Here is a 19082-nt window from a genome sequence, read left to right as displayed (position 1 = left end):
GCTTGGCTAGGAGCTTGGTCAAAAGTCAAACTACTCCCATACTGCAGAAGGGAGGGAGACTTCCCCACCTCAAAGCTTTATTTAAAATACAGGGCCATGCAGACTAGGGCTTTTGAGATCAAAATCTGGACCTTAGTTACACTTTAATACAACCTTCTTTCTGTACTAATATCAAAAGAATTCTCGCTTTGTAACTCTAGTGCAGCTCTAACTCAAACCTTTAATGTTTGGCACATTTTTTCAAACTTCACTGCAGCTATTCCATGCTTATATCTCAGCTGCTGCAGTGTCATTGCTGACACCATCCTACCCTGTGCTTCAAACAGCAGACCTCTAACTATTCCACCAAACGCTGCCAGAAGACATGGGAGCTTTTTTTATAGGTATGTCACAGCCCTGGGAGGTAAGTGGCTGTTTCCAGCCCTCCTGTTTTTCTGACAAGAAGTCAGCTATGAGATCTTCCCTGTATTTTTAGCAGAGGACTCAAACCTGCCAAGGTTATAAATAGCTGGGGGTGGGGGCTGGGGGAGGTGTGGAGAGGATGGCAGTGCTAGCCTACCTTCCTGCATCTGTACACGCCGTACCGGATAGCAGTAGCTCACTAAATTGGCCTCCACTACAAAGTCCAGATGTCAAGTCAGGTTCGCTGGCGTACAGCTCTGCACCCTTCCCCCTTCTTCCTCTTCTCCAGCCAGGTGACCATCGAAGAGGCCCCAGTAGTGCCTACATACATCCAGCTGGCAAGAGTACGAGGTAAAGTCATTTCTGTTACCCTTCAGCTAGGAAGGGACAGTTTTGTTGAGTTTCTTTTTCAGGTTCTCCATTAGTAGCAAGTTCTGCAAGGCCAGCCTCCTGCAGTCCCCATCTGGATCTTTCTCCACCACATCTGTAAAAGAAGAAGCCACTGTAAGTTGGAAAATAGGTGGAAAAAACAGACTTTTACCTGACATGTTTGTACCGTTTCAGTCACCATCACAGAACAGCACTAAATGAAACATCAAAAGAAACATCCTCCATGCCAGAATTTATATTTGTGCCCTTGAGCTATTCTACAGCTGACCTGCTAGCATGAATGTAGTTTACAATTAGAAATCAACTTATTCAAAACCCTGATGTCTCCATGCTGCCAGTTTCTACAGCCTAAACAAATGCTCAGTGCTCCCTCCTGAAACCCGTGGTCACAGCACACTTGACTGGAGGAAAGAAAGAAGCAGGGCCTGAGGTTCAACACATTTTCAGTTGTGCTAGTCTGCTGATAAACGAGTCACTCTCTTACACTTTCTGCAGCATGTAAGGGAGGGGATTAAGCTGCTTCAAGCAGCTGTTAGTTCAGGGGCCCTTACTAGGCCTGCAAAGTAAAAACCAGGATGCACGCAGGATGTCTGAGCAGGGGGAGCCTGGAAGAGCTGAGCGCCTGTGTAAGGATATCCTGTACGCACAAGCAGCGCGCTCAGAGCCCAGCACTGTCAGCCCAAACACATGACTCATTCAGCTTGAGTAGAGCTATTTATAAACTCAGGGAGAGCTTCATTATGGTATTTCCAAACTCCCTCTCCAGAAGCAAAACCGGGAAGGCTACAAGACAGGTTACTACAAGCTTGTAAGCTAAGAGCCTGCTGTTGGCACTGCTTCTAACTGCATGAGTACAGACCTTGAATTGCTGCCACCGCAAGGGAGGCACTGGGCACTAGAATACATTTAGGTTCTGCCATAAAAGAAACTTACCCATGACGGCACTTTCAAGGGGTGGGGAATTCCCTCAATTCCTCAGCAGCTGCCTTTGAAGGAACTGTTTCCTAGAAATGCTTAGGTGTTCCCCTCCTCCCTGCCCAGGAACAGTTAGGCTGCTCAGTTGTAGGTAGCTTCTCTCTACAGCTGAAATGTCCCAAAGCAGCCACTAAGAGGACTACTGTGACAGCACCTGAACCTTCTTACACCATTCTGCAAACACTTTCTAAAGGGAAACAGTTCTAGTTCCAGCCCCAAGTCTGAAGAGCAGGAACAGTTATTCCTGCTATGAACTACAGCAATCTGCACAGGCTGGGAGGTAATTACAGGCTGGAGCAGAGGTAGAGATTTCTGCCACATGCAGCATGGAGAACATTTTCCAGTCCCTCTTTGTGTTTTAGCCATAGGAGAAACGTACAAGCTCTAAGCTGAAGCCCATAGCCGTGACTTCTCCCAGCTGTTAGGCAGAGTAGTGGAAGGCTTGCATGCTTGACAGCTTGTCATTTTTCCCTGCTATAACAGCAGACCTAATAGATGTTGCTGCTTCTTTCAAATCTTGCCTGGAACAGCAAGTCTGCTAGCTCAAAACCATGACTCAGTCACAAAAGCAGGTCTCTAACGACTGACCTCGGCTTCTGGAGCAGCAAGAGCCCAGTACCTCCCCGTGATAGCGTTTTACCAACAATCTTACAACAAACAGTAAAGCCACAGCCCAAAAAGTTGTTTCAGGAAGCAGCTCTAGACGGATACATAGGTTTTAAAATACACTTTAATCGTATCTGACCAGATGCGGAGCCAAGTGCATTCTTTAACATTTCTGAATCTCCCTTTCCCTAGTATGCACACACCTCTGAGCTTATCCATTTCCACCAGGATCCACCACACAATTTTCATGCAACAGCACCACATTAAAAAACGATTACACTTCCTACAGGCATAAGAGATGCTGCTAGCTCTGTCCTCCTTCTTCCAAAAGTAACCCATTAAAAGCAGGCTACACCGACCCTCGTTCAAAAGAGGTGGTCATAACCTTCCTCAAAAGTCTTTACTTGCTAATAGCAGTGGCTAGCAACAAAGACAAACAGATGCTTCGGAGCACACTGCATGTCATGGGAAAAGTAAAGCTTTTGGCCCCACAAGGCAGCTCTCTTCCTCTTAAAGGACACAGAGCTCCACAACGTGCAAGGATCAGAGGCCGCCTGTGTCAGTGTTGCTTCCTGCCTGCTCCCTGGGGGAAGCCAACTCACCAAGAGTGAGAATGGTGAAGGAAACCAACCCGGGGAGTCACATGAGGGCCACTCAGAGTACAGTGGAGGCTTCAGAGGCACAAAGCACACAGCATTATTCCCCCTTGTGCTTGCAGCACACTGCCATACACAATCACAAGTACGGGCAGTCCCAGCTTAGCACAACCCATAAAAACTGCAGCCTGCACACAGCGCATCTTACATCAATACAAACCAAATAATTTGCTCTCTTTCATAGGTTGTTCATCAGCAATAGGATGTAAAGAGATGGGGCCATGCTCTTCTTCCTTTTGTTATTAGCACTAAGGAAACCCATCTTCTGTGCACATAGCTTAAAACAAGTCTCGTATGTTACTGCCAGTCAGTCACTGCCTGGACGTAACAGGCATGGTTTGGGCTGGTATACAGTTAATTTTCTTCATAGAGGCTCACACAATGCTGCGTATTGGTTTTTTTATTTTAAATAAAAATAGTGGTGATAACACACTGATGGTTTAGTTGTTGCAGAACAGTGCTTACGAGAGCCGCAGACCTTTCTGCTTTCTATGCTTCCCTGCCAGCAAGTAGGCTGGGGGCACACCAGAAGCTGGGATTCTCTCCCCTTTCCCACCTGGGAAGAGTGAGCGAGCGGTGGTGTGGTGCTGAGCTGCCTGCCAGGGCTGACCCACAACAAACATGTAGTATGACTGTGTGTGCTGCAGCTTCAGGAGGTGAGTGGTTGGAGGCTTAGAAAGAGAAAGGGAACACAGTATATTTTGGGATATTTGCTTGGCAACTGTTTCAAACTTTGAGGACAGTCACACTTCGAAATGCCATAAGCATCTCTCAGCTTATACTTTAGGTACCTCTGCAATGTGTCTACAGCACAGAGCGTGGTCTGGTATTTGTCCTAGACCTATGACCAAGCAATAAATATGTTTATCATGCAAGTGTGAGGAGCACAGCACAAGGACATTACTGCTACAGTCACAATTTTAGAGAGATGTTGCATGCAAACTGCAGCACTAGCCAGAAAAACATTGGCATACACCACCACATCTTACCTCCCAGCCAGGACTGAGTCTCCAAAAGCTCTTCTGTCATGTTGTTTAGAAGATGCTCCGCAGGGACACTGAGCAGCACAGAGGAGATACAGGATAAAAGACCCTGACGCACATACCTGTTGGAGAAAGACCGAACTAGTCAAAACCTGCAGCTTCTTGCTCTACCTTGATTTACTTATTATTCCTCACCCCCAGGGTTCTCCAGCTCCCACTATTTCTTATTATAACTATTGCCATGTTCATACTGACTAGGAGTGTAACCATGCACCAGCTGGCACAGCACTCGCATACAGAACCCCTGCCGTGCTGTGTCTCAGGGAGTCCAGCATAACTCAGGGACCTGCAATAGTGCAAGGTCAAAACAGAAGTTGGATGTTTACAGCATTTTAGCTACGTCTTAATTTCTCTCCAAGTCGCATGCAGGAATTGAATCTAAAGTTTTCTCAGCTTCCTCAGTTGAAATAGCTGAAAACATCACAAGAATAGTTGAAGGAAAAATCTGTCACGCTTTTTACAGGTAATGACTGTATCTCAACACCAGAAGACATTAGCTAAGTTCCTATGTTGGTCTGATATTAAAGCAATGCTTTCATTACACGCTCTTGCAATACTCAGCCACAAGAACGCAAGACCAGAGGTAAGCATAAAGAAGAATAGATTAAATCATTGACATTCTCAGCCAGGTGCTAGTCTTGGACAAGGAGAGGTGGTGGCTGGATGCTTACTCACAGGGGATCTTTGAGAACAAAAGCAGACAACTACAACTCACGAGTCGGTGTGGAAACGCAGAGCCCAAACAAACTCCATCAGTGCCTTTCCCATTGCAGTAACTGCCTGTAAAACAGGATTATGACACAAGCACTGAATACCTTCACATTCACACCACCCTCAAGAACTGGGCCTTGATGTATACTGCTGTAACCCTAACATCAAAGTTACAACCAGCTATTTTATAGATGAGGAAACTGAAGCAGTGAATAGTAAAGATATGTCCAACTTCCCACAGAAGTTGGAAGAAGAACTATCAGAAGCAGCAGAAGAAAGTGCAGGGATGTCTGAATCCCGTATCTCCTTTCTGACCATCTGTTTTCAGCCCTTTTAGGGACTTCTCAGCACATGACTCAAACTTACTGCCAGTCTAAGTGTAGCAGGCCCCAGAACACACCCCCAAGCTCCCAGGCTAGAAGTCAGTCCCGCTACCTGAAAGCTCATTCAGCCTTTCTTACCACAGTGTTGACAGCCAGGTACATCAGGACTGCTAATGTGTGGACCAGTCTTCCTAGGACAAAGTGATCTTCCCCCAGGAGATCAAAAGTTGATAAAGGCCTGCAAGCACAAGATAAACAGTCCTGCAGCAGTGACAGGGCTGAACAGTGCGTCTTTGGAGTGGTCAGGGTGGCTGTGCAGAGCAAACTGTTTCATACAAGTCTGAATCCCTAAAAAAAGTTATACAGAGTCATTCCCAGTTCAACATGGGCCACAGCTGCTTGCTCCCACACCACTAACATCCTCTACAGTAGGGATCACATGCCCTACCAACAGGCTAGCTTTACGTGGAAGCAACTGCATGCAAAAGCTAGCACTGCTGCCATTCTACAAACAAACTATTCAGACAGATATTACAAGAATCTGGATTCTTACGGCATCAGTTACTGATTCTTCCTTAGGTAAACTTGAGAGTAAAATGTGTCCTGTGCACTGTAACACAGTCAAAAGGATCAATCCATGTGACAAGACAAAAACTGAGGCAGGTAACTTCTATTAAAGACTACAATCTGAGTGCTGTGGCTTTGTATGAACTCCCCAAGGTCAGCCAAAATGCTGTTTGGTACCGCCAAATTCATCCCCCTATGTACCTGCCGACAGGTTATGCTTAGTAGCATATATTCACTTACTGCAGGGTCCTACGTATTCCTGGCCAAGAAAACTTCATAGGCTAAGTCCGAGAGCACAAAATCGTCCTCTCTAAGCTTGATCAATGAGCCAGGCATCAGCACGGTGTCACAGGACTCCCACACAGCTTCTGGGCTTTACTCTGCTGCTCTCAGACAAGCAGAAAGGTTCACTCTTGCTGTTGCCAAACCCACATCCCAAGGTGTTCACTCACCTGTCAAAGTTCTGGAGCAATGGAAAAAAGAAGTGTCCAGCAACAGAATTGAATTCATTTGGGCCAGAAGCCACTTGTGCTTGAGATGGACCCTGTCCAAGAGAAAAATGAAGTCTAGACACAAGATGTAGTATCCAACTGTTCTGCATTCATCCACTGCAGCCAACCCACTGTCAACTACTGCTTACTTGGACCCCTATGGCTGCTAGTTTCCAGACCAGTCACCTCCCTTCCCACTCAGGATCCTCTCACACATCTAAATATTTCAGTACAACGTATCTCAGTACTGCTGGGTTACATATTAAAACCAAGAACATTCAAGGTGTAGAGTTCGGGAAAGCAAGTCCCCTAGGACAAACCACAGGGGAGTTAAGGGACCCGTGAAACTGGCACCAGTTCATCTTCCTGAAAAAGAGAAGCCTGAGACAGTCCAGTCTGAAGGAGGATGCCCTGGGATCTGTGAGTGCAGTTAACAGCACCCTGCAGTGGCCAGACAAGCTCAGAACAGGCACAGAGCAGACACAGCCATCCCTCAATGTGAGACGAGGAGTTCAAGGTCTATTTTCCTTTTCCTCCTGGGAAAGGACTATGGGATTTGGTACTTCCCATGAAAAAAAAAAAAAAAAAGCAAGACATTAAAGTGAAACTGACATTTTAAGTTACCCGGTCTTGCCTCTGGATTGAGCCCAATTTCACAGGTATTTTGCTCTTTCCAGACAGAACTACAGCCAGTCATACTGTCCTTATTTTTGCTGTATTTGACATAAGTTGGTTTCTGCCCTGGTCTCACCTTCGCAAACCTCCTAGTCTTGCTTTTGATCCTCTCATCAACAATTTTTCTCCAGTCGTTAGAGCTGTCACTTCCAGGAAGGAGCTGGACACGAGGCTTTTCGACATGCTTGATCTTCCCATGGACTTTGGGAAAGGACAGTTCCCGAGCTGCCAAAACCAATACCTAGAGGAAAAAAAAGGAATGTTAAAAGGGGATAATCCCTGTACTAGGCAACAATAACAGCTAACCTGCAGCCAAACCAGTCAGAATAGCAAGGCAGAAAGACACAACAGTTCTAGAATTAAGAAAGCAGGGTGAGTGCCTGAACCCAGTCAGCCGACTCCGAGGTATTCGGTCAACAGCTCAGTCACTCAACTCTGAAACAGAACAGGGGCTCCTTTTTCAGACACGGTAAGTGAAATGATGTGGAAGGAGCCACAAGCAGATTGCTGTCTTTCAGAAAGTGAAGACATCACAGATTGATGACACGTTAGGAAACAGCAGCAGCTGTTAGGCAATAGACCATCACACACTTTGCATTCTGTGGGCAAGGACTGCTGTCTAATTGAGTGTAGCAGGGTTAAGAACAAGAGGGAAATGCCAGGCATAAATACCAACATAACAGATTCCTATGCCTGCACTTCCTCCTCACCTGTTCCTACAACGAATAAAGGTTAACACCTTTACATCTTAGAGACACTGCACTGGTGCAACAAAGCCACAATGAAAATGAGAAGCAAGGAGATGAGCACTTACATCAAGAATATCCATGCGCTGACGCAGACTGTAGTTCAGGGAATAGAACTGGGAGGTCAAGTACTGTGCTACCTGGACAGAAAAATCAAGGAGCAGTGAACACAAACCCAGTAAATAGCCTTTCCACTAATTCTAAAAATTCTAAATTCTCCATTTCAGGCAAAGTCCTGCTTCCTGTTAGTTAACAACAAGCCTCTAAGAGAAGGGAAGAGAAACACTGTATGAACAGGGGAAATTCAGACACTTCCACTTCTAGGTTCTCCCAAAGGAAGTAAACAACAAAAGGGATTTTGCGATTCTTCTCTCCCTCCTATGCAGAGGCATCCAAACGTTACGGCAGATGATTACAAACAGCGGTCAAATCTTTTAGAGACTGTGTGCCTCAGTTTCATTCTCTGTGAAGCAATCTCCCTTCAGCACAACAAGTCCTTATCTAAATTGCCTTGTCTGGTATATGGTTTACCCATATACCAAATCTCTCCCAGTCTGCTACAGCTCTTGACTTTTTCTTTCCCGTTTGCCATCCATTGCAGATTCTTCAGTATACAGCCCATCTCTGTGTAAATGCTGTCAGACATCCGCCAGCTGTTCTACCACACTCTGACAGCTGCTTCTACAAAGATAAGAGACTTCACCTGCTTAAATTTTCCCCTGTGCCTCAACTGAAAAAGGGAAGAAGTAAGAGAGACTAACAGGTATTGGATCCACGGTTAAAACAGCTACTTGGGCCCTCTGACGGAGCTCTGCAAAGCCTTCAATGCAGGTCTTCTCCTCCAGATGCAATAGTATTTTTGCCAACTCGACACTAACCTGCTCAAAATAAGAAAAAAAAAAAGCAATCAAGTCACCGCAAATGTTTTCTTTCTCACAGGATTTACAGAGCAGAGTCCACTTTCCATTTCTAATGCTTAAGTAAAGAAAATGTGGGAACAGAATACAGGCAACAACATGCCGCCTTTCACACATGAGGGAGAGAAAAGATACTAAGATAAATGCCATCAAGACAGATTTCTCAAAACACGTATCAACTCCCTAAGCTGATTTCTCTGTCCACATTCACGTTTTACTTTGGCTTTTTGGACAAATGGTAAACATCATAAGATAGGAAAACCTATTACTGAAATTCGTGGGTTAAAGGGCACTGTAGCACAGGCAACGTCCATCCAGTCCCTTACCATATTACAGCCCTTCCCTCTCTTAGCTGGCCGAGGCACCTACCACTGGCACTACAAATCCCATCTTCAGCTGTTCGCTAACAGGTAGTGGTGAGCAATCAAACCACTCCTAAGTTCCTCTCACAAAAGCTTTTTGCCTTGATCAGTACAAGGCACCTAGTCCCTCAGGAAGTACACTTCTACAAGCAAATAGGGAAGTCCATTTGATTTTAATCCCCCCTTTTGTTGGGAAATAACAATCAATTCAATTTCAATTCAGTATCAATGACATACAAAATTAAAATCACTTTGTCTGTGGGATTCGTGCTCCGCTGTAAATTTCCCTTCTGAAGTTTTTTCTGCTCAGCACAAGGCATGGAGCTTGCTCTGCTGCCTCGAGTTACTGCTAAGTTCTACTTGCAAATGCACTTCATTTTCAGTGCTGGAGCTGCTAAATGCCATGCTGCTGCCAGCACATTCGCCTGCTTCTTTGCTCCTTTGTGCTCTCTAGCCTAGCAAACTACTTACAAAGCAACTGTTTCCTTCTATTTCCCTTCCCAAGTTGAAAGCTCTAAGTTCAGGTACACACAGCTCTGCTGGCTGCTCTGTTGGCAAAGTTAGTCTCCTCACAAGGGCAAAAGGATAACCTGCCCACCAGTAACTGTTAGCTCAGACTACCTCACCTCTCTTGTTGCTGCCGGATTCTTTCGAACCAAGCTCTCAAGAGCCTTGACTGTAGCTTCCCATTTGTCTGTATCTTCAGATCCTGTCAGGACTGAAAGACAAGAGAAACAAAAACTATTCATAGAATTGTTCTGCTTGGGTGTATACCCCAACTTTCTTCTGACAGTATTCTGTCTTTTTATAGGAAAGTATCATTGACCCTGCACAGGGGCAGCACTAGGAACTACACAAATTACTCAGAAGTGATGGTTTAGCACTTGCGTCCAGATAACTGAAATACTACAAATTGAGTATTTCAATTCGTTGAGTAATTCTGACCTTCTTCAAATTAGCTCAGAACAAAAATAAACCTAAAGAGACCACTCTCCCCAAAACAGTAAGAAGCAGATGAAAATTCGGCCCACGATCTCCTACCTTCAATACAGTCTCGAATATACACTGGAGCCTTAGTCTTCTTTAGCTCTTTGTCCTCTGACATATCATAAGGAGTAAGATCATCATCACTGTAAAAGAAATAAAGGCAGGAGTTAGTTTATGGGGTACAGCTGTTCTCCCTCCCTCAGCTATCCACACAGAAAGTAAAGCAGCAGCACAGGCACTACTGTAACACCGCCACTCTTGTATAATATGGCAGCACTGCTGAAGCTGAGACTAAAAGAGGTCCTTAGGGAGTTCTATGAATCGCTCTGAATCTCAGTGAAAGAGCAGTTCTGCAACCAGATCTGGAACTGGATCTCTTGGTCAAGTGCAGAAGTAGTCAGGTGACCCAGAGGCAAGAAGCCAATTCTTAAGATTTCTTTATGTATTGGTAAAGTGATAGGACAAGACAGGCCCGCTAACCAAGTGGGTGGATACACTGATAATTCCAGAAAAGAAAAAGTATACTAAGTCAGCCAAATGGAATAAATATAATGATTGGACACGACAACGGCTTTGCTCCAGTTACTGATTAACAGACTTGCATGCAGTTTCCTACACAACATCCTACCCAGCTGAACAAGGTCTGCTCCCTCATTCTGGTCAGAAAGCACACGAGTGCCGAGGTAAGCAGCTACCAATAGCTCCCTTCTCTCCAAGTCTTCCCTTAAGAACCTACCACTCCCTTTCCCATTTCCTATCAGCTTCTTGTCCCCATACCTGTCAAGCTCAGCATCTGACTCCTCATCTGACACCACGTGGGTCGCTGCTGTATGGGATTTTCCATTACTTTCCGATGCCAGTGGCAGCGCAGCATCTGCTTTCTCATTCCTGCTATGGGCAACAAGAAGCATTAAAACCAGTAAGATTAACAGTCCGTATTCACGAGCAAAAAGCCACCCATACCACCAACCCTTGCTGTCTCAGTAGAATGGCAGATAATTATTTCTACTGCAGTCTCCCACCTAGCTTGGCCTTCATAAAGAACAAAGTCCTGGGAGGCAGAATGGGATGACGGGAGAATCAGAATCTCGTAACAGAAAAGCAACAGATAACAAAAATTAAGTTAGCTAGTTTGCTGCATTCTCCCCGTACTGACTTGTGTCTAGGACCGCTACGGAAAGTCTCATCTGTGATAACTGGATCACGCTGGTCTGCAGAGTATTCAAAGCTACAAATGGAACTGAACAAATGGGGAAGAAGCATCTTTAATCATTCCTAATGGGATTAATTTAATAATAAAGAAAAACATTTCTCTGTTCCTATATTTGTGGATATTTTTGTGGATTTTTGTATGTCCTTTCACCTCTCTACTTCTCAAAGGCTGTCTCAAACAGCTGTCTATGCTGATTACACCCCTAAAATGGGAGCAATAAATCTGTATTTCACCGGAGTGCTGGACAGCTTCATTTGCTATTAAGTGTTTCATTCATCTGTTGATACAAATAAGTGCTTCAAGCACCTCAGCTGATGCCACCGAAGCTAACAGCACCACAGAACCAGTCTTTACACTGACGGATACGCTAGATTTTTGTTACTGATGAGTGGGTGGGGGGTGGCTGCTTGTGACCCAAACATCAAAAGACTCCCCAGATGTGACCAGAAAGGCCCATTCGGTTCTACTCAGGGGAACACGAGACCCCTAGGAACTGCAGCACGGTTTCACCATGCGTGGCTATCAAACAGGCAGTTCTAACATATGCTACCATTTCAATTATGAATTTCAAATAATTATACTGCATTATAAGAATAAGGTGCGTTATAATGCTTTATCAAAATACAAGGAATGACTAAATAGATGAGGACTCTTCAGTCTGGAAGAGACAAGTGAGGGAAGATACCATAGACAAATAAAGTCACAAAGAGCAGAAAAAAGGTAAAAATGGAACAACGCATCTTTTCCAGATGTAGACTCTGCAAATAATCAACATCGGGGCTGGGTGCGTGGGTGGGGAATATAACTTGCCAAGTTCCCCAGTGTGGTTTTTTTTTGGTATTTGCTCCTTAAAAGGCATGGAAATGAAGAGTAGCAATATCTTACTTGTCGTCTGGGAGGCTTGGGACAACACAGATCGATGGAGCCTGCACCAGAAGGGACTTCAGTTCTCTTGCTTCATCATCTTCTTCGTACTAGACATTCAGAATAACCGTTATTTTAAGAGTGCAAGCATGACCAGCATTCAACGTTTGACCCTTCTGCGGTGTACAAATGAGGACTGAATCAGAACAGACAACACACCAACACACACCAATCCTATTTGTTTCAATCACTGTCCGGCCAGCAGTAATCTAAGTAAGATGCTGTATGGCGATCTGTACCATATGTAATCTTCACCCCTATATTTAATGGCAGTACTTGGTCAGCCCTTGTCTGAATGTTATTTACAATCTTCAAAACATTTAATAACTGGCTATGCAACACAATGGATGATGCAGATTTTTAAAGAAAGGATGCAGTTTTTATCACATAATTCTTACAAACTCTACTACTAACAGCACAGCAAAAATCCCCACGTTTATCTTGAAAATCTCAACTCAGGGACGTTCCTACCATTGCAGGGACTGCATGCTCACCCCTGGTCTAGGCGTGAAGTTCCCTCTTAACTTCCATAGATCGGAATCTCATGCAATGATAAATCTCTAGCACTCCATTATTAATTAACAATTTGCCCTAAACTTTGCCATCAGCATACACCCCTAAGGCCACTTTCGCACATCCATTTGTTTTCTATGCAACCATTTTTTGTGAGCAGACACCCTGTTGCTGCCTCTCTTTATTTCCAGATAGTGTTAGAACTCACTGTAACGCCCCGGATCACCCGCTTTAAAGCTCGTATTTCCTCCATGCCTTGCACACCAAAGAAAAATTTCCTTATAACCCTCACCTGAAACTTCAGGACAGGCCCATCGGTGTTTATTTTTGAACTAATGCTCTCTGCCACAATCATTCCCAGACGCCGGATCTGTGGCAGGCTGCTATCCAAGTGACATTTCACGCCTTCCATCATGCTTGTAAGAAGTTCTGAAAAAATAAATAGCATATGAAACAAAGTCAGAAAAAAAACCATGCATCTTCATGCCAGTTCCATAAGAGGGCAACATCAGCCACTCACCACCCAACAATGGGTAGAAACCTAAAAAGGGCCTATGCAAGCAGGACTTCTCTGCGATGGCAGTGTTTCCCTTCAGCACCAATACAGGAAAAACATGCTTTTTCACGGGCTGGAAAGTCAACAAAACATTACAAGCATGTTCTAAATTTGGAATATTTACTTTTTCACTGAAACATAAAACAAAAAGGATGGCAAAACAAGTCAATCTTTAGCTCATTTTTAGAGTTTTGAAGCCATGTAAGTGTAATACCATACTATGAGGGAACTGCAAGCTCTGACCAGCACAATACCATTAGGAAATAACCTGTCACTTTCCTAAAGTATAATTAGCTCGAGAGCAAAAGAGACAAAACAGGTCTTCTAAATCAACCCTCCAATAATTAAAAAAAGAACCACACGCACAGAAGTAACTCTAGAAACTGGACAGATATTTTTCTTGGAACAGAAATTGACATTTCAGACCAGGACTCTTTAAACCAGGACCTTTTAGAGAAGGACCACTCCTTTTTGTTAATTTTGAACCTATCTTAGTGTCCTTTGACAGCTCCTAGTTCTTGCTCTGGGAAACAAGTAAACACTCCCTTTATTCACTCATTGGATCCACTTCCCCTAGCAGTGCGCACCCGCAGCCCAGAAGGTGAACTGCATCCTGGGCTGCATCACCAGAGGAGCGGCCGGCAGGTCGAGGGAGGTGACTGTGCCCCTCTGCTCTGCCCTCGTGAGGCCCCACCTGGAGGTGCTGCACCCAGGGCTGGAGCCCCCAGCACAGCAAGGATTAGATCTGTCAGAATGGGTCCAGAGGAGGGCCACGAAGATGCTCAGAGGGCTGGAGCACCTCTCCTCTGGGGACAGGCTGAGAGCTGGGGCTGTTCAACCTCTAGAAGAAAAGGCTGCGGGGTGACCTTATTGCAGCTTTTCAATACTTAAAGGGGGCTTTACAAAAAACATGAAGAGCGTATTTTTGCTCAGTCAGATAATGACAGGACAAGGAGGAACGGTTTAAAACTAAAAGAGGGTAGGTTTAGATTAGAGGTTAAGAGGAGATTCTTCAGAGGGTGCTGAGGCACTGGCACAGGCTGCCCAGAGAGGCTGTGGGTGCCCCATCCCCAAAGGTGTTCAAGGCCAGGTTGGACGGGGCCCTGGGCAACCTGACCTAGTGGGAGGTGTCCCTGCCCACGGCAGGGGGGTGAAACTGGATGAGCTTTCAGGTCCTTTGCAACCCAAGCCATTCTGTGACTCCACTCCGCTATGCAGGCTATAACTCCAGAACCGCCAGCCCCTGCCTGTAACTCACCACCCCTACCCACCTAGCCAGTAATCCCAGCACAGGCAGCAGCACGACGCAGAGGACAGAGCCTAACCAAACCGCTCTTTATTCTCGGTGTACTCCCCACCCCCACTTCTGGAGCCTTATTCATGCTCCAGGAGCAAGACCATAAATTGGAAATCAAATCACCCGATTCCTCTAACCGCTCCCAGAGGCGATCCTGCTTTTCCCGTGACAAAACATACGGATCCCTAACTCTGCTGTTTAGGTAAGAGCCTTAGTTCAAAGATATCAGTCTTCACTTCCATGATTCACAGCTACGCACTTGGAGTCCTATCGTACATGTACTAAAGAAAAAGGACTCCAGCAGGATGCACGGTTTGCCAAAATGAAATTGGGACAATTTTGATAGCCTACACATCAAAACCAGATCTTTTTCTACTCAACGGTCAGTTTTTCCGTGAAGCACATCTATGCCCTGCTTCTCCTGCCACCTCACCTTGTCTGCAGCTCTCTATTTCAGGCTCCGTCAGGTGCGAAAGGCAGATAAGGATGGCCTTGCTAATGTATTCCTGCTGCTCAGCCGGGGAGTGTTTCACAGCACTGCTACTGCTCCAGGTCTCCAAGAGTTCTTGCAGCACCTGAATCAGAGTGTAAACGACTTTGTTTGCCCAAATTGGCTTGAAACGGATCTTTTCCGTACATAGTTTCCTTTCTGAAGGAACACTAGCTTTCATACAGCCCATGAAGTTTATTATGATGGTCCTTTGGTTTTCATGCTTTCACAGTGCAATTACTCTCCCTGCCAATGGAGCTAACTGGTATTTCAGGGCCCAGAATGATATTATGCTTGGCCGACTAAGAAGTCCATACCACCTCCCTTTAATACCTTGTTAAAATAATGCTTTTTGCTTAAAAGCACTAAGTATGTTTGTTTCTCATAATAATATGCATTGTTTTGCATACCATTTATCAAAAACCAGTATTATGCTGTTTACACAATGCTTTTAGTCCCACCTTCAAAGTCTAAATAGCTGCCGGGACTCACAGATTTTAGAACCTTTGACCGGTGGGAAAAAATATATAAAATATATAAAAAAAAAATCACCATTACAAATCTGTAGCAATTTCCAGAGATAACAACTTCCTAGAAGTTCTATTAAACTGCTGACTTGGAGAGGGAAAAGATCTGCATCCCTGCTGAGGCAAAGGTAGATAAAAAAGATTCCAAAGCATCAGCCATTCTGCACAGACTGCTCTCAGTCAACTTCAGCACTTTCTGCCATCTGCCACACAGGCAGGGGACGAAGGAGAAAGCTGAGAAGGACAGAGCCTGTGAGACCCTTGTAGGAATCCAGGCGTCATTAGTTTTGCGGCTGGGAAGGCAATTTGCCAATTAAATATGAAAAACTAACACCAGAGTGCAGAAAGTCCTTGCCTAGTCCATCACAAGTCATTTGTTTTGCACCAGTCAGTGCGGTGGGGCTTCCTTCACTCTCACGACCAGGAGCAGAAGTGACTTAGAGAAGCACCCTAATTCTCCACCACACAGACACCCACTCAGATCAGCGTTTTTTCCAGCAGATACATCACCGGAAACATGACTTAACCTTACTTTGATCAATAAGGCGCGCCGAAGACTGTCCAGGGACAGGTAGCCGAGGAGATTCTGTAGCACAGCAGTCTGTAAAGCAAGACCCGCGGTTTTCATTAACTGGGAACAAAGTTGTCATCCTGCAATGCCGAACGTTTTTGTTTACTACGTTAAACTTTTACGTGTGAGGGACTGGTTGACAATATTCAGAGACTGAAAAGTACGCAAATTTAAAAAAAAAAAAAGTGCAAGACATGAAATTGCTGATGAAACATGGAAAACCAAGAGCAGACAAACACAGCGCAGAAACAGTCTAGAGAATGTGCCTCAAAACCACCCGATCAGCACTTTGGGAAAGGCAGGTGTTCAATGCAGCCCTCACCGTGTAGCCATACTGCAAGAGGAGGAACTTCTGCGTCACAACAAACTGAGCTTGCTTGTTTTTCACAACCAGGTTCCCCAGCAGCCTAGACAAGACATCTGCCCTGGCAAGACAAGTCAACAGCAAAACGTTAGGAAGCCCTGGAATTACTGTCACGCTCTCTCCAATCCTGTGGAATTGTGTCAGCAGCTTATTGCAAAGAAGTCAAAAGCTAAGAATCCCTAGAACACCTTTAAACATTAAGAGCCAGTCTGTGGTCGCAAATAATGTTTTTTTTACTCCATGTCACGGCCCAGACCCTTACAGAGTAGCGCAGGTTCTACCCCAGGGGGAACAATCAGTCTGCTCCTTTAACCCTACGCGCGCACACGCACGCCAGCATCTTTCAGAAACGGCCTCCGCAAGTATTTGTGAGAAGGTTCCAGCCTTTGCTCGGGATCAGGGAAGAAAACAGAGTTCTTACCCTGGTGCTCTCTGAACAAAGCCAAGGACCACCGCCTCCATCCAGCGCTCTGGCACACACTCGACCAGTCGCCAGCAAATCCTTTGCCAGATGCAGTCCGACTTGGTGAGATCCGCGAGGCGGGGCACCAAAACGCTCAGAATTTCTTCTGAAGTAGAGGAGGAAAAGAGAGGTAAATACACGGACAGGATGGACAGAACCGGCGCGATGGCGCTCAGGGTCAGACTGCCTATTTAAAGATCCTTGCAGATGGAGAAATACAACACACAGTTTGCAATTCTAAATCCCTCCTGTGGTAAGGACTAACCTAAGGCCTAAGAAACTCGTAGGTATTCCTCATCAGAGTAAACAGACAGAAAATCTCTCCTTCCCCCTCCCCACCCCCCGGGCCTTGTTAACTCCTACTGTGGCCTCAAAGTCGCGGTGGGCCCGACTGAAGGCTCCTCACGTAAGGTGAGTGAGTGTTACACACGGGGAGGGATTTTTGCTGGTATTCCCAACAGGCTCTCAGACCGCTGGCTGAGAAGTGCTAGAAGATCATTTCATAACTATGCCCCAAACGGCAGGACAAGACGACCAGTAACCTCAACAATTTTTTAGAGCCAAGGAGACCGCACTCACGTGAGCTGATAAAAAAGCATCAACAGCTATCAGATAGGTAGCTGAGTAACCTCAGGAAGCAGAGAGCAGCCTACCTCCTAAAGGCCCAGGATTGCCTCGTCAGTCTCCCACTCCCTCTGGTGATCACTGTCATAGTCACACCTCCTCACTAACACAGCAAACCAGGCCTTCCCTCTCCCCCAGATATTACCGTAAAGCACTCACTTTGTCTCCCGTGAACGCAGACCTTCCCCAGAACTTGAGAAACAAAAGATATTGAGCAATCCGAGCCACCTGGGATAAACCAGACACAAACATAACATCACCACCACCAGCAGCATCCAGAGCAGGCACACTTCTACAGGTGCTGGAGCCTGAAAACATGGCTTAATTTCTTTCTCTGGAGGCACGCTCTCTTCTCCCCCCACCACCTGCCTTCAAGAACAAAAGATCCACAGAATTATCTGCACACAGGCGGAGTGAGAAGCCTGAAGCAGTTCAGTCCCACTTTAACACACCGGGAATAAAACCACGGGTTCGTTCAGCGCTGCTAGGCTGGCTGCACCTGCAGGCTTACTTCCACACAATTAATTGAGCGCAGACCACAGCTAAACTCTAGCAACGGACGAAGACATTTAACAGCTCATAGAACCGCAGCTTTCATCAGGATTTTAAACGGCCTCGGCCATCTTTCTCATTCCTTGTATCTTTTACGTGCGACGAACCTCAGCCTGGAAGACGAACGTGAGGCTCTGCAACGCCCGTTACCTGCATTTCAAGCACCAGCACGGGGGGCCGCGCAAGAAACACGTCCGAGGAAGACCTGCCCCTGTAGCACAGCCCTCCCGCAGCCGTACCTCTCAGGGAAGCGGAGATCTTGTGCAGCACCTCGACGATCGCACCGCCCAGGAGGGGGAAGTAGTTCTGCGGGAAGAACACCGCGGGGTTTCTCCCCTGCAGGCCGTTGCTCACGCGGTCGGGCAGCGACACGATCCCGCTGAGCAGGGCGTCCTGCAGCTCCGCCGGGCCGCCCTGCGCCTGCTGCTGGCAGACCTCCCACAGCAGGGCCGTGAGGCGGCCCTCCCGCACGAACCGCTCCAGCACCTCCACGATCAGCCGACAGCCGGGACTGGGGGAAGACAACGGCCGTGAGCCCCCGCGCGCGGCGACTCCAAAATAATATTAAAAAAAAAAAAAAAAAAAAGGGGGGGGTGGGGGCGGTGCCGTGCCCACTGCGGGCGCTTCGGCTCCCATCTCAGCGGGGCCGTGTCGCGGCCGGGCCCCTTCGCCCTCCCTGCCCCCAGGGGCTCCTCCGCCAGCACGGGCGGGGCTGGGCGGGCCCGGCCGCCCCCTCCCGTCCCGCCCCGTCCCCGCACTGACCGCGGGGCCGCCCCCGGGGGCTCCCCGAGGGCGCCGAGCAGGGCGCCGAGCGCGAGGCCGGGCGGCCCCTCCACGAAGCAGCTCCGCCAGGGCCCGGCCGGCTCCTCGGGCCCCGCCGCCGCCGCCGCCGCCAGGCTCCGCAGCAAGGCCCCGAAGCGCTCCCGCTGCCGCCGCCCGAGGCCGGCCGGGCCCCCCGCCGCCGCCAGCCCGTCCCGCACCGCGCCCAGCGCCGCCGCCCCGGGCGCGGGCCCCGCCAGGGCCTCCCGCAGGGCGCTCTCCACGGCCGTCGCCATGGCGGCGCCCCGCGCCTGGCTTCCGGCCGCCGCTCGGCGGCAGCCAATGGCGGCGCCGGCCCGCGCTGGACGTCACAGGCCC

The 19082-nt window shown here is 47.1% G+C and overlaps 1 protein-coding gene across 1 annotated transcript; it reads right to left on the bottom strand.

Moving 5' to 3' along the window:
* Positions 1-2: 2 nt before the first annotated feature.
* TELO2 (telomere maintenance 2) lies at positions 3-19000 on the bottom strand. The gene is made up of 20 exons (XM_050713791.1): positions 18708-19000; positions 18185-18456; positions 17553-17621; positions 16728-16875; positions 16265-16367; positions 15904-15972; positions 14788-14929; positions 12794-12930; positions 11950-12038; positions 10629-10742; positions 9906-9994; positions 9491-9582; positions 8347-8463; positions 7654-7725; positions 6916-7080; positions 6126-6217; positions 5245-5344; positions 4788-4852; positions 4019-4134; positions 3-886 (listed from the first exon to the last, which is right to left on the bottom strand). The coding sequence occupies exons 1-20, from the start codon at positions 18998-19000 to the stop codon at positions 780-782; spliced, it is 2451 nt and encodes an 816-aa protein (XP_050569748.1). The 3' UTR covers positions 3-779.
* Positions 19001-19082: the final 82 nt, after the last annotated feature.

Source organism: Cygnus atratus, chromosome 15, assembly GCF_013377495.2.
Source record: "Cygnus atratus isolate AKBS03 ecotype Queensland, Australia chromosome 15, CAtr_DNAZoo_HiC_assembly, whole genome shotgun sequence".
NCBI lineage: Eukaryota > Metazoa > Chordata > Aves > Anseriformes > Anatidae > Cygnus > Cygnus atratus.
This window is presented reverse-complemented; position numbering and strand designations above follow the sequence as displayed.